The 13,937-nt window shown below is 56.4% G+C and overlaps 6 protein-coding genes across 6 annotated transcripts; 4 read left to right on the forward strand and 2 right to left on the reverse strand.

The window, feature by feature from the left end:
• Window positions 1-3: 3 nt before the first annotated feature.
• On the forward strand, window positions 4-665 carry BU26DRAFT_557527 (uncharacterized protein; the record flags this gene model as incomplete). Its single annotated transcript, XM_033832468.1, has 2 exons — window positions 4-531; window positions 654-665. The coding sequence occupies 2 exons, from the start codon at window positions 4-6 to the stop codon at window positions 663-665; spliced, it is 540 nt and encodes a 179-aa protein (XP_033691057.1).
• Window positions 656-1,608, reverse strand: BU26DRAFT_13713 (uncharacterized protein). Its single transcript, XM_033819768.1, has 2 exons — window positions 1,274-1,608; window positions 656-1,228 (listed from the first exon to the last, which is right to left on the reverse strand). Exons 1-2 carry the CDS (start codon window positions 1,317-1,319, stop codon window positions 741-743), a joined length of 534 nt encoding a protein of 177 aa, XP_033691058.1. The 5' UTR covers window positions 1,320-1,608; the 3' UTR covers window positions 656-740.
• Window positions 1,609-2,288: 680 nt separating this feature from the next.
• Window positions 2,289-4,189, forward strand: BU26DRAFT_512953 (uncharacterized protein). Its single transcript, XM_033827511.1, has one exon. The coding sequence runs from the start codon at window positions 2,506-2,508 to the stop codon at window positions 4,057-4,059; it is 1,554 nt and encodes a 517-aa protein (XP_033691059.1). The 5' UTR covers window positions 2,289-2,505; the 3' UTR covers window positions 4,060-4,189.
• A 616-nt stretch (window positions 4,190-4,805) lies between these two features.
• On the reverse strand, window positions 4,806-8,474 carry BU26DRAFT_598834 (vacuolar protein sorting-associated protein 11). The gene is made up of 5 exons (XM_033835056.1): window positions 8,398-8,474; window positions 8,271-8,339; window positions 7,289-8,224; window positions 7,007-7,240; window positions 4,806-6,957 (listed from the first exon to the last, which is right to left on the reverse strand). The coding sequence occupies exons 1-5, from the start codon at window positions 8,410-8,412 to the stop codon at window positions 5,290-5,292; spliced, it is 2,922 nt and encodes a 973-aa protein (XP_033691060.1). The 5' UTR covers window positions 8,413-8,474; the 3' UTR covers window positions 4,806-5,289.
• Window positions 8,475-8,844: 370 nt separating this feature from the next.
• On the forward strand, window positions 8,845-10,500 carry BU26DRAFT_13804 (RNA-binding domain-containing protein). Its single transcript, XM_033819785.1, has 4 exons — window positions 8,845-9,184; window positions 9,234-9,263; window positions 9,918-10,156; window positions 10,206-10,500. Exons 1-4 carry the CDS (start codon window positions 8,960-8,962, stop codon window positions 10,468-10,470), a joined length of 759 nt encoding a protein of 252 aa, XP_033691061.1. The 5' UTR covers window positions 8,845-8,959; the 3' UTR covers window positions 10,471-10,500.
• A 1,610-nt stretch (window positions 10,501-12,110) lies between these two features.
• Window positions 12,111-13,820, forward strand: BU26DRAFT_414562 (aldehyde dehydrogenase; the record flags this gene model as incomplete). The annotated part of the gene is made up of 4 exons (XM_033823077.1): window positions 12,111-12,175; window positions 12,294-12,693; window positions 12,741-13,330; window positions 13,379-13,820. 4 exons carry the CDS (start codon window positions 12,111-12,113, stop codon window positions 13,818-13,820), a joined length of 1,497 nt encoding a protein of 498 aa, XP_033691062.1.
• Between the last annotated feature and the right edge of the window lie 117 nt (window positions 13,821-13,937).

Raw genomic sequence — 13,937 nt, forward strand, 5'->3', positions numbered from 1 at the left:
GGGATGCGTACCAGCATCAACGCCGGATCGGTGAGCAAGACCAAGCTCCACCCGCCATCTACGCAGGGGCCCCAGAGCCTCAAGTACTACGCAAACACGAGCACCCACTTCACCTCCGTGCTCTTTCAGTGCTGCAGCGGGAAAATCGGGCTGCGAGACGCTCTATTCTCAATTCGCGCAAAGGTGAGGCATGCGAAGTCCTCGTCGCCGCTCCTGCTGACCGCCTTCTCTTTCCAGGGCATCCATGATCGGTTCTGCGACCTATGCTATGAACGTCCCCGTCGACGCCAAACGGTCCGCCACCTATTCCTGCACTGCACCCGCCTCGACAATGCGCGAAACGAGCTCATTTTCGACACCGGTCATCGTAACTTCGCCAGATGGCTCACAACCGATAGTCGTGCCGCCGCGAAGTGGGCCTTCAGGTACTTCCCCTTGGAGCAGTTCGACTGGATGCGCGAGTACCTATCGCTTCTCGACGAGGAGCCTGCAGAACAACTTCATGATGAGACTCCAAGGAGTCCTACGCATGTGAGTCGTGCCACACCATGTCTGGACCGTTCGGCTTAGCTGACGTTGTGACGATGCAGTGAGGTTTCACGGTTTGCCGTCCCCGCCCGCGGGCTCGAGACGGGTTGCTGACGTGGCCACAGGTGTTGCATTGACTGTAGATTATCACTGCTGGCCCGTCTCCCCTGGTGTCCACCACGCTGTCACCATCAAGCCACTGACCAACGCTCTTAGCAGATCTGTCTGTCGCTTCCTGTCTCTCGGTATGGTCTGGTCTCGCCCGTCTGCGCTAGTGTGATATCGACTAACGGTCCATAGCTCCCATTGTCGCCTCCGCTGTCCTTCCGCTGCGGCTCAGTCCAGTAAGTTAATTTGGTTCTGCGACTCGCCTTACGAGTCGATGTCGGAGCGTTCGAGATCGTGTGCTTACTCATGTTTACAGCATGGCCCATGTTGTCGATGTGGATCTGCCGTACTGGTGCGAGGAGGTTGTCGTGGTAAGTCTTGTGCTGAACAAGATGCCACCAGTCGCTAATGGGAGTCTCACCCAGGTAAACGGCCAAGTCGCGGGCCCACCGCTTCTCGACGGGATCGGGGTTGTTGAGTAGTCGGCGAAGGAGTCGGTGTAGTCGCCGTCGCTCCTTCCTGACGAAGGCTCGATCCTCTACGAGGTAAGTTCTCCCTTGCCCTGAACAAGATGTGGCCTGTCTAATGAGGTCTAGTAGTTGTCAATGAGGCCCTGTAGAGACTGTGTCGTACATACTCCACCTGGTGAGCTGGCCCATGAGGATGTCGCAGCGTACGAGCATCAAGCGTAGGTCCTGCCCCTCTTCGATCTTACATGTGACTAATGCTTCGAGCAAGGCACGTTCTTGATGTAGTCGTAGTCCTCGGCGAGCGCCTTCTTGACTTTGAGCTGGACGGCGGTCAGGGTTTGCGCCCCTGGCGGAAGAGCCTGAGTCCGTTTACATTATCGTGACGCCGTATGAAAGACTAATCGCCTACAGGTCCTGATGTAGTTGGTGCTGTTGGTGGCCGGGCCCCTTAGGAGTTGAGTTGCCATCTTGAGTAAGTGTACGGTGGCCTTTCTAGATCGTGCGCAAGGCCATGCTGACTAATCTGCCAGTGTTGAAGGTGATGAGACGGAGAAGAATGACAGAGGTCAGTTCAACCCGTTGCGTTTCATGACTTCCGCTAATCACGTGATGCCCCTCAGCAGAGCCGTTTTATCGTTCGCCGGTTGACTGCGTGTCTTCTTAGTCGAAAAGCGTTGGGCGTCAACGTTCTCCATTGCGTAAGTCTCCACCCAATGTTTCGCCACGGTCCAGCGACGGCAGCTAAGTGGTACAGTGGATGTTGCCTACACTGAACCGTGGATCCTTTCTGTACTAAACCGCTGAACCTTTTGATGATACCCCTTCTACCTGCGGATTTGGAAATATAGCGTCTTTTTTACCGGTACTGTATATGTAGTATGCTCGCATCTTCTTTATGACGAGGTCGAGCGAATCGATGACTGCGCAAAGTTGGTTCGCCTTGCGTGAAGTGATGGTGATACTGTCGTTCTGCGGCTTAAGCCGCCGGAGTCGCGTAGTGTGAGACATACAATAGCAATGCGGCATGGCGAAGGCATTGCGTCCGAATGCTCGACTTCGGGCTCGCTGTAACGGCGTATGATGAATATTTGTGTGGTGGTGGAAAGGCGAAGAGAGGGTCTTGGCGTCGCGTGCGCGCAGAAATGTGTGCCCGCTGCGGGCCGTGGCACCATCCATGGATACCGCTTACTGCCCGTCATCGGCTACGGCAGGCAACAGCGGCCCCTTTGTGCCAGCTTGCAATTTGTGGACAGCGCTAAGGCGAGTACACGTAGACGATTGAGACATCACCCAGGCGTTTACTATTAACCTCACCCGCTGCCAGGTCCTCAAGCTCTTCTTTTCATCTTCACCCCCCATCCATGCACCGCTTTCATACGCCATACTCTAGTTCTACGCAATGCCGACTACAGACCGCGGCTTTTTGGCTGTGTTCCCCCAGCATCAGTCATCCTTCTTCCGCCTCCCGCGCGAACTCCGATACCTGTGCTATTCGCACTACCTGTTCGAGGAGAACGGATACCACCATGTCTGGGACGGATGTGCAGGCAAGCTTCGGTGCTGCAACAACTCTATTGTTGCGCTCGACCTGATGTATACATGCAAGGCTGCGGCCAATGAGATGCACGGCCTCCCTTTCCAGGCCAACACGATCACGTTCACCGCCGGAGACTTGGTGAGCGAACATTCCTTGTGCTCAGACGCCCTTCGATTCAAGCGTCTCGTGGACTATGCAACTGTTGCTAAATGGAGGATCCTGCTCGCTGTGGCTGATACCGTCACACCCGATGATCTAGCCAAACTGATCCAACGATTCCCTCGAACAGGACCGAGTTTTGTCAACCAATTTCAGACGCTCCGTGATAGAAACTTCCACTCCGGCCCAGAAATTCATCGCATTGAGTACAACCTACATGGGAAGCACGTCGTTGCCTCCAGGGAGGCGCTAGAGTTCGCGCTCGAACTAGCGGCAAGTCATCCGGAGTTCCAACAGTTAGCAGCCAAGGCGTTACCTCAGTCACCGCCGCCAAAGGACGATCCCCTGGACCGGAATGTTGGTTTCATGCGTGGTAGTCACTGCTGGGTGCTAGATTTCAAACCCGAGGCATGGACCGTACCGGACGAGACGCAGCTCGACTCCCTCGAAAGCCTTCTTTGGTGGGATGAGGAATATCCCTTGAACTTAGAATTCGATCCTAGACCTTTCGGGTGGTACTTTTCTGCCACAGCTATGGCGATTGCGTTCCTAAAGCACCTAGGAAGCGACCGACGAACGCACATCCGCCGAATCATCATCGACGAAAAAGATAGAGCCGTATCTTCACCGGAGGTACATGCTCGAGGACTCATTCCCTTTTGCGTCGAAAATCCTCGTCTCCGAATCGAAAGGCGTGTGGATCTATGGGGCCACGTCATCCCGTCCCGTTGGGGAGCAACTGCCGACTTGAGCGGGCTCCAATATATCCAAGCATGGTGCCTTCTTCAATCACTCGCGGATTGGATCCTGGAAGCGAACGACTTATACTCTCGAGGCATGCCTTCAAATTCCTTCTCCCTCGTCTTCCAGGGCGACCAAGACCAGCACGTGTGGAACATGGCCAAGGAAGCAGCAGCGTTCCAAGAGACTTTTGTCGAATACTATCGTCGACACAACTCGCACCCTCCTCCGCTCTCTCACCAGGCAGAGCACCAGGTGCTCCCATGGCCATTGCCCTGGCATGCGCCCGCCGAATTCCCTATCGCTATGAAAGAAATCGCACGAGGAACCTCGATTGTTCGTACTCGATGGGCTCTTGACAAGGGCAGAGACATTGAAGAGATGATTGCGGAGCACGACGGCTGGCCTTTGATAAAGTGGAGACGCAAGTGGCAGTGGGGTATCATTTATCGGAAGGTCAGCCTACCGCCTGGTGGCGCAGGAACCAACAGTGGACCCCCCTCGGGAGAGTGTTAAGCGTATCTTGTTGAACCTCCCATGGGAGCAGTGGAACTATAGGCATTTCATTCCGCGCTTCTACATATTTTATCCTTCTTGAATCTAGCTTTCTCTCGGTCGAGCTAAAAGCAAAACGCAGACATTCCACACACCCCAACACTCCGCAACCCAGCCGCCCTCCTACCCACTGCTCATCCCGTTCTCAGACACGCTCGCCCCCTGGAACTCTCGGTAGCAGCACTACCACCCCCCTACCAGCAACATCATTTTCGCTCGATCAATCTAACCAGAGACATGTGTAGTACGAAGCGAAGTGCCCTTCCTCAACACAGCAGCCCCTACTAATATACATCAACCACTAGCCCGCGCCACCCATCCCCCGTCCACCTAACCTCCTCAAAGAGCAGTGCCATCTACGCATCGCGCTGCACGAACCAGTGTTCCCGCAGCATGGGCATTTGGGACACCCGCAAACACCACTATATCTACCTATCCTTCACTCAGTGCAGTTTCGCTCCCGCGTACAGTATAACTGAGTATGCCTGCGCGCCTTGCATCACCGCACTGCGCTGCTATGTACTGCACTCCTACCACTTCAGCTTCAGCTCCAACTTAACATCTTCTCCCACATCGTGTCTTTAAGACTCCTCTCAGCCCGCTCGTCTCGCCGCAGTCACCACTATCTACGGCGCTACCTCCCTTGCCCAAACCCCTCGCAGACGTTCCCCTCTCCCTACCTACCCTAATCCCCCTCGCCATCCTCTCCAACGCCTTCCCCCAGCCCGACGCCGGCCACTCCCCACCACCTGTACCAAGTTGCAAAACCCCCGCGAATCAATTCGTCGACCACCTACACCGCAGGCGACATCACAGGCGCCATTGCATACCCACTGCAAGGCTGCGCGGGCACATGCGCCATGTACGCGAAGTGCAATATTGAGTGTAAAACCTGCACGTTCGATGCAGATGTGGCGAGGAGCTATCGATTAATAGCGGGGCGAGTTGCTAGTTAACAATAGGGAAGTTGGTTGGGTTGGGGGGGAGAATGTGGATGGAGTGGGAGAAGTGCGATGTTAGTAAGGGTGAGATTGCAGGTAGGACGAAGACGGAGACGGGGGGACGGTGCACAGTACGAGCTCAGATGCGCATACCACGGGTAAGAAAAGCTGGACGTAGTGCATAGAAGCGTTAGATGAAGTTGCTTTACGCATTGAGTATTGAGCAAACGCTAAGGCACCCCGCAACCCGCTACTCTGCGGCGCCGACGCCCATGACTCCGCGACCGAACCACTCGCTAATGACGGCGAAACCATCCTTCGACCTGCGCAACGCATCTGTAAACAGATCGTGCCGCTCTGCACTCTCGAGCTGCGCTTTCCTGATCGCCCTAATAGTCTGATTCTGCCCACTGCAGAGCGGGCACTCGACGCTCTCATCCTCCACGTCCTCATCCGTGCTTAAGCACCGCTGGTGGAAAGAGTGTTTGCACAAGAAATGCACTACAGGTAGCTCTAGCGGGCCATTACAGACTTTGCAGCGCGCGGCCTGGAAGACGACTGGCTTGGTGGTGAGGTTCTGCAGCTCTGATTTCTTGGTTTCCGTGTCGGAGCGGAAGGTTTCGATGGTTTTACGGTTGGTGGCAATTTCTTGGCGCTCGCGCTCAATGGTTGTGGAGAGGTATTGCTTTATCATGCCCATTGTGGCGACGCCGTTGGCGGAAAGGGTCTGGATGACTTGTAAGGGAGCCATGAGGCCATCCTCGTCTATCTTTTTCAGCACCATGTCGAGATCGTCACCCGCTTCTGTGAGCACGTTTGGGTCGGAGGTGAAGTACGCGAGCGCTGCGGGATACAGGGCGGGCTCTTCGGGGCCGTATTTGCGAAGAGCGCGAATAGCGCCTTGGGTATCGTTGGCCGCGGTGTAGGAGCGGAATATGTCAAAGTGGAGACCCTGTTGCTCGCGTACGAGGATTGTACCATCGCGGAAGTTCGAGAGGTGGGAGAGCAACAGGACGTTTGACGTGTCGATAGGGATGTTCTTGCCTTCGACGAGCTTCTTGGCTTTATTTTCCCACTCCTGCCGCTCGCCGTCCTTCTTAGACGATGCGGTATGCAGGTACATCTCAAAGAGGGTGGTGTAGAGGTCGACCTTATCGTCTTCGCGAAGGTTTTCGGACTTTATGCAAGCCTCAAGAAACACAATGAATTCCTGTGGATGATCCACAAAGGCCGAGAATGCAGTTCGTGGTTTGGGTATTTTGTATTCAGGCGCTGGCTCGTCGGTGCTCGTCTCTACTATCTGGGCTTGGCTCATGGTCGACTTCGTCTCGCCAGGAGGCGGTGTGGCAACGGCGCTGACGTTCATGTATGGAAGTGGGAGGAGGGCGGCAAGATTCTGGACCGCATTGGATGCGGCGCCGAGACCCATGCTCATGCCGGTTGACGTTGGAGCGTTCGGTATGACAATTGCATCTTTCTTCGGCCTAAAATTACCGGTATAATAGTCGATGAAGAGTCGTGTTGTGTCTTTTGGACACTGCTCGAGGAGCACCGTCGCGTATTTCATGAGGTTGAAATAGGCGACTTCAGGCTCCAATCGCCAGATGTATGCCACTGCTTCGGCATAGCGTTTGGAGTCTTCGATGAGAATGTCCACGACGAGTTCGTGTTCGCCATGCTTGCGGGCGAGGTAGGCAGCTTGGTCATAGTAGCCTCCTTGACGGCACATGGAGATGGCGGTATCAAGGTCAAACTTGAGGTCACCGGGCGATTTGATGAATTCCTCTAGCTTCTCTACGTCCTTTAGTTTGGCATAGCAGTTCAAGAGGAGGGTGGTGTGATCTGACGTCGCTCTGTGGTGGTCGTGGAGTTCTTCGAGATAATCAATTAGGTTGTGAATCCTCTGGGTATCTAGGAACTGCACCTAGAGTTAGCGGAGACTATCCCGGGGATGGACACAAACACACCTTTCGAATGACTTGTGACGGCTCGGTGTTGTCGATTGCTTTCAGGTACTGCTGCATGGCGGTGTCGTAATCCTGCTTCTGGTAGAGGTAGTCACCGTACTTTCGTAGAATAACGTTCTGCTGCGACGGATCGACACCCGCCTTCTGTGCTAGATTAATAGCGAGGAGATACAGGTTCCTTTGGTATAGAATGTCGAGCTTCTGAGCAAAAGGCTTCTCATGATACCGGAAGATCTGCATTTGGGTTAGTTAGGGTCATAACAAAAAGACGGAGTCAAGTACCTTCCCATCCATGGTCAGAACAAACAAATCACCCCATTCAGAGAGGATTGCCTTGATTTGGGATGAAATCTGCTCTTGGTGTGCTACGAGTCGAAGCTCCGGGTTGAGAAGGGTGAGTGTGGAGGTATTGAAGACATCGTCGGTGCTGCTCATGCCAAAGGCTCTTAGCGGGCCAGCACGGGGCATGGCGCTCGACTTCGGGGGCGAAACCATCACGATATAATCCCTGAATATAGATATCATCGTCTTCTCCCCTTCGTAGGTGTAGGGCGGTCCTCGCCCATGCTGCCCGTAGTAGTAGAGGGCATCATTACGCGCAACAACCACCTCGCGTGTATTCTTGTCCACAGCCATGCATCCTACGCTGCAGCCGTACTCGTCGAGCGTCTTCGCAGGCTGCCCTTGGCCCCTGCCAGAGATGACCAGAGTCAGAATGCGCCCGGTCGTCGCGATATAGAGGGTCGTAATGTTGCCCTCGCGGAACTCAATGCCGGTAATGGGCTCCTCCGATTCGAAGACGGTTCGTTGTCTTGCTCCTCGGTCGTGTATGAGATCACCTCTGACCACTGTGACGCCGCCGTTGGCAAAGCCCACAGCGAGCTGCGATAGGTCGTCGAGCGCGGCGAAAGCGGATATGGGGAACTGCTTCCGGCCATTGTGGATGGTCAGGGTGCTCTGGCAGCGCGGAGTGCCTGTCTTCTTCTCCAGCTTGTCCAGCGCCCACACCTTGAGCACCGGTTCGTTTGACAGATCTTCGGCCACCGTGACTAGCAGAGCGGTCCCCGCGATCTGCTTCATATGCGTAATGGCGCCCGCATCGTGGGCCTTGAACGAGCGCACGACCTTGAAGGCCTGCGACAAGATGCGGACGATGCCATCGGAGCTGCCGAAGAAGATGCTCTCCGACCCCGATACCACGGACGTGATGTTTCCGGGCTGCGGCGTGTGAGAAGGAAAACAGTGCAGGCGGAGGGCGTCATACTTCGGAGAGGAATGAGCTCTCGCCGTCGGGGAGCTTGACCTGCGCGACGTCGAAGAACTTGAACTGCCACTTGGTGGGCGTTAGCGTCGCCATGGGGCCATGGGGTGCAGTGTTTCGTGATGCTCACCGGAGTGATTGCCATGGTGCTACCGGTCCATCGCGGCGACTGCTGGCGATATCGATATGGCAGGCGCTGTCGCGGTGTGCAAGCTCCAGGCAGGTGCGACCGGGAGCACGGCCAATGACGTTCGCCAGCGCGCCAAGCCGTGGCTGAGTCGCCGGCCCGTGCGCAGCGTCCCTTTTGTTTCTGCCTTCGCCCTCCCTCGCCCTCTTCCTCATCTCACCACCGCTTCACTGCCCCGTGGCCATCGACCCACGCCCTGCCGCTCCATCTTCTTTACAAAGCCCCCGCCGCGACTTCGCGCCCAACTTCGCAGTCTCTCCCTACGACTCTTCATCCGCCGAGTCCGCAACTGCGACACGTACCGGTTCCCAACCCGCGCGTCAGCCCAGCAGCGTGCCCATCTCCCGTCGCAGCGTCACCTTTAGCGCTAGCGCACGACAACGCCATCACTGAAACCACGAACTCTGCCATCAGCGACATTCCCGCTTCGTCTGCCCGAAGATAGCGATACCCGCTCTCACCTGCCCAACCGACACCACCAAACATCACTAAGCCCAGCCTTACCATGTCTACCGGCAAGCTCGACCAGTCGCTCGACGACATCCTCAAGAACCGTCGCCAGTCAAACCGCCGCGGTCGAGGCGCGCGACGCTCCGGCGTCGGCCGCCCTGCCACCGAGGCTCCCGTCGGCGGTGTCCACAAGACGACCAAGCAGACGAAGCCGGGCAAGCCCACTCCTACTGCCCCTGCTGCTACCGCAGGCGAGACGAAGATCATGATCTCCAACCTGGTACGTTGCCTCCACGCCCTCCGTCGTGAGCGAAGCTAACGCGCCGTAGCCGCAGGATGTGGATGAGAACCAGCTCAAGGTATGTAAGACCTACGACGGTCTTTGAACCTGCTTTTGCGTCGACTTTCGAGCGCACGCGAGTCCGACAAATCCGAGCGCCCCAGTGCTCCACCTTCCAGTATGGGTCGTCATCACCATGCTTGCGCTACAAGTCATACCATAGTCCGTGTTGGGCAGACGGGACAGGTATTGTACTTGGCAGCATGCGACACCCACGAGTGCCGCAGCGACGAAAGTTGGAGATTCCTCGTCCAGGACCGCATAGGTCCAGCTTCAGCGAGGACGGCAGAGCACAGGCAGCATGACGCATGACGCGTCGAGGCTAGCAGTGGACGCGCAAACCTCCAAAGCAGCGAGCAGAACCACAAGTACATGAGGGTTGAGATGGCTATTAGTGGGCAACGGCAGGGCACACGGGAACGAGACGAACCAACCCGCTGTGATGCTAGCTCCCCTCTCTCGCGCCGACATGCTCCACGTTGACGCTGCCTCCGCCTCGCTGAATGAACGCTACTGCTGCATATGGACATGCTCCGCTTTCTGAGCGGCACTCTTTTACCTGCGAACTTGGAAACGCCGTTTGCTGCCACCAACCAATCCGGACTCGCTGATCTTGCTTCCCTTTCTGCGATACTATACCCTGCGACGAGACGACGACTAATGCGCCTTGTAGGAATATTTCATCTCAGCAATCGGCGTCGGAAAACCCAAGCGGATCTTGATGCAGTATGGACCGTCTGGCCGGAGCCTCGGAAGCGCCATGGTCATCTTCAGCAAGGCCGACCACGCCGTCAAAGCCACGGCTGCTCTTGACAAGGTCAAGATTGACAACCGTCCCATTCGTGTCGAAATGCTGGTTAGCGCTGCGAACGTGCCCGCCCCAACGCAGCCGTCCCTCGCCGACCGTGTCACGTAGGTACTCCTATCCATCAAACTCCGACATCCACTTACAAGGTCCCAGTCAGCCCAAGAAGGACAAGCCAAAGCCAGCCACAGCTACCAAGGCCGCACCTGCCGGAGGTCGGGGACGTGGACGCACTCGTGGTCGTGGTGGTCGCGGAGGCCGCGACCGCGGCGGCAAGAAGAAGACTGTCGAAGAGCTTGATGCCGAGATGGCGGACTACTTCCCAGCCAACGAGGGTGGTAATGACGCCATGGTCACCAACGGAGACGCTGCTCAAGCCACCGCTGGCGGCGATACCGCCATGGACGACGAGATGCTATGAACGGCTGTGCGGCGCACGATATGGCGGACGGCACTTTTCAACCTTACTTTCATTCCATGTTTAATAGGTCGCAGAGCGACATGGGTTAAGGGTTTTACGGCGGTCGATTTCACACCCTTCTTCGGCTAGTCCTCCTTCGTTCCCCAAACTGATCCAACTTCGAATATTTTCCTCTGTTATCGGCGTCCAAGAAGGGATCGACATGGATTGTACAGTAGCACGGCTCGACGGTTTCTCCGGTTTCCCAGAATGCTTCCATCTGAGTAGGTAGCCCAATGCAAAGCGCCTATCGTCCGGAGTCAGCCTCTCTCGTTCCAATTTCTCTGTGTACCACCCAAAATCCCTGCAGACAGTGGCTTTCGAATTCGGTCCGATTGAATGCATCCAAAAATTGGTGCTGTACGATGGTGAAGGCGAAATCAAAGACCGCCATCTGACTCGGAATACTACCGCCGCCAAGCTCGGCCAATGAGTAATCCTGAACCATGATGTCTCTGCCGTCCGCACCTGGGCAGTCTGCATGTATCGGGACGGTTCCGTTCCCAGACACGAGCATCAACACCCCGCACAAGCCCTCTAGTTTCATGTTACGCGCCAACTCGCAACGCGGACAGGTTAGGATTCTAGCATGTGGAATATGGTAGCAGGTGGTGATCACACCACCAAGAGTCCCAAAGCTGACTGCGGCTCCTTACGCTCAAGGCTCCGTTTGTGCGGAGAACTCACGCCAAAACCACTAGCTCTCCCCGCACGTCGGTCCTAGGAAAGTTTTTGATAGGGTTGTGATCCTTTCCGGAAGTCCTTGGTGTTCTGTGGACCAATGGAGCGGTCATCCGATGCTATCCCGGCGCTCTCCGTGTGGCTCGGATGGCCGCAAATACGAAACGTACTCTTGAAGCTACTTCCTCTAGGTACCTTGGTGGTTAGCTAGGTACGGTCCGTGGCTTCGATGGAGCATTTAGCGTGCAGAGATAGGGTCTAAGGGCTGGGAAAGGAGCATGTAGACCCCTCCGGCGTTCGCTCGAATGGAAGCCGAAGGACGTAGGGATCCCTAGTTTGACCTAGTGTGGTGGGTAGGCAGCTCGCTCGCTCGGTTTGATGGTGGAGAGGGAGAGTTGCAGCTGCGAGCGCAACCACTCCCCGAGGAATTCGCAATTCGATGCTGAGAGAGACACTGATGATCACTAAACTAAGCTTTAGCCCAGGCTCGCATTGCAATGGCTTGCGCATTTTCATTTGAAATCGAGGGCGTGAGCGCCGAGCTTGATGCAGGATAGCGGCGGCTTTCGAGGCCTCGAGACGTTTTGTGGGGGAGGGGTAGCCACGCCACTGGCTGGCAGAGCGGGGCAGAAGCTCTCCTCCGTCGCGTCAGCGCCACTGGACGCCCGCGACGAACGACGCGATAGGCTGCAGACGGGCCTCACAACGGGGCTCCTGCTGGCCGAGACTGCTGGAGGGTACCCCTTTGGGGCGTTCGGCGACGATGGGCGCATTTCCCCCTTCTCGATGCTGTCATCGCCGGCACTACTTAAGGGAGCTTGCCCCTCACTCCGCACAAAGAACATCCCCTCTTCTTCACCCTCTCCTCCACCTCCTCTCCCCTGATACCCGTCAATTCCATTCACTGTCTCGTTTTCAACATGTCTGGTCTCTCGATCAAGCTCAAGACGCCGCACACGGGCGATTACGAGCAGCCCACCGGCCTGTAAGTGACCTCCAGCTCGGCCCGAAATATGCCCACCACCTTTGCCCCTCTTCCCGCCACGCTGCGGAGCCGCCGCCTTTGCCGTCATCCATTGACCAATCGCTGACAAATGAGACAGCTTCATCAACAATGAGTGGGTCAAGGGCGTGGACGGAAAGACGTTCGAGGTTATCAACCCCAGCGACGAGTCCGTCATCTGCTCGGTCCACGAGGCTACCGAGAAGGATGTCGACCTTGCCGTCTCCGCCGCGCGGAAAGCCTTCAATGGCGCTTGGAGGAAGGAGACTCCCGAGAACCGCGGCAGGCTTCTTGTGAAGCTCGCCGACCTCTTCGAGAAGAACATCGACATTCTCGCCGCTGTAGAGTCGTTAGACAATGGCAAGGCCATTAACATGGCAAAGGGCGATGTCGGCGCCTGCGCTGGCTGCCTCAGGTATTACGGCGGTTGGGCCGACAAGATCGAGGGCAAGGTCATCGACACAGCCCACGATACCTTCAACTACACCAAGAAGGAGCCCGTAAGTTGCACGAACTTCCATCAGTTGAAGCTCGCTAACGCACCTAGATCGGTGTCTGCGGTCAGATCATCCCATGGAACTTCCCGCTGCTCATGTGGGCATGGAAGATTGGCCCCGCCATCGCCGCCGGTAACACTGTTGTCCTCAAGACCGCCGAGCAGACTCCTCTCTCCGCTCTCGTTGCCTGCAACCTCATCAAGGAGGCCGGCTTCCCGCCCGGTGTCATCAACGTGTTGTCCGGTTTTGGCAAGGTTGCTGGTGCCGCCATCTCCTCGCACATGGACATCGACAAGGTTGCCTTCACCGGCTCCACTGTCGTCGGCCGACAGATCATGAAGGCTGCTGCTGGCTCCAACCTGAAGAAGGTCACCCTTGAGCTTGGCGGCAAGAGCCCCAACATTGTCTTCGACGACGCTGACATTGACAACGCCATCTCCTGGGTCAACTTCGGCATCTACTTCAACCACGGCCAGTGCTGCTGCGCCGGCTCGCGTGTCTACGTCCAGGAAGGCATCTACGACAAGTTCATCGAGAAGTTTAAGGCGCGCGCAGCCAAGAACGCTGTTGGCGACCCCTTCCACAACGAGACCTTCCAGGGTCCCCAGGTGTCGCAGCTTCAGTTCGACAGGATCATGAGGTAAGACTCTCCCGTGCATAAGAAGGCACGGCACTAACAATGCGACAGCTATATCGAGGAGGGCAAGAAGGCCGGCGCCAAGATCGAGACTGGCGGCAAGCGCATCGGCGACAAGGGCTTCTTCATCGAGCCCACCATCTTCTCCAACGTCACCGAGGACATGAAGATCGTGCAGGAGGAGATCTTTGGTCCCGTGTGCTCCATCTCCAAGTTCAAGACCAAGGAGGAGGCTATTGCGATTGGTAACAACACCACCTATGGTCTCGCCGCCGCCGTGCACACCAGCAACCTCAACACCGCGATCGAGGTCTCGAATGCTCTGCGCGCTGGAACGGTCTGGGTCAACACATACAACACTCTTCACTGGCAGCTTCCCTTCGGTGGTTACAAGGAGTCTGGTATCGGCCGCGAGTTGGGCGAGGCTGCTCTGGACAACTACACTCAGGTCAAGACTGTGTCCATCCGCCTCGGTGACGCTCTCTTCGGTTAAGCATGGGTTGAGATGGAACATGGTGGAACAGGGTGGAACAGGGTGGAACAGGGTGCAAAAAGGAATCGGACTGTCACGATACTGACGCGATATGATGAATCTGTGGGAGATGGGATG

This window comes from Trematosphaeria pertusa (genome assembly GCF_010094035.1).
Source record: "Trematosphaeria pertusa strain CBS 122368 unplaced genomic scaffold BU26scaffold_1, whole genome shotgun sequence".
Classification (NCBI taxonomy): domain Eukaryota; kingdom Fungi; phylum Ascomycota; class Dothideomycetes; order Pleosporales; family Trematosphaeriaceae; genus Trematosphaeria; species Trematosphaeria pertusa.

Bases quoted from the DNA above. Each gene is read 5' to 3' on its own strand.
- BU26DRAFT_13713 (XM_033819768.1), bottom strand. From the start codon at position 1,319: ATGCTCGTACGCTGCGACATCCTCATGGGCCAGCTCACCAGGTGGA. The intron at 1,229-1,273 runs GTATGTACGACA...GACAACTACTAG, and splicing joins GGGCCAGCTCACCAGGTGGA to ACCTCATTAGACAGGCCACA.
- BU26DRAFT_512953 (XM_033827511.1), top strand. From the start codon at position 2,506: ATGCCGACTACAGACCGCGGCTTTTTGGCTGTGTTCCCCCAGCATCAG.
- BU26DRAFT_598834 (XM_033835056.1), bottom strand. The intron at 8,225-8,270 runs GTATGACGCCCT...CACACGCCGCAG, and splicing joins AGAGCTCATTCCTCTCCGAA to CCCGGAAACATCACGTCCGT. The intron at 7,241-7,288 runs GTACTTGACTCC...ACCCAAATGCAG, and splicing joins TTCTGACCATGGATGGGAAG to ATCTTCCGGTATCATGAGAA.
- BU26DRAFT_13804 (XM_033819785.1), top strand. From the start codon at position 8,960: ATGTCTACCGGCAAGCTCGACCAGTCGCTCGACGACATCCTCAAGAAC. The intron at 9,185-9,233 runs GTACGTTGCCTC...AACGCGCCGTAG, and splicing joins AGATCATGATCTCCAACCTG to CCGCAGGATGTGGATGAGAA. The intron at 10,157-10,205 runs GTAGGTACTCCT...ACAAGGTCCCAG, and splicing joins TCCCTCGCCGACCGTGTCAC to TCAGCCCAAGAAGGACAAGC.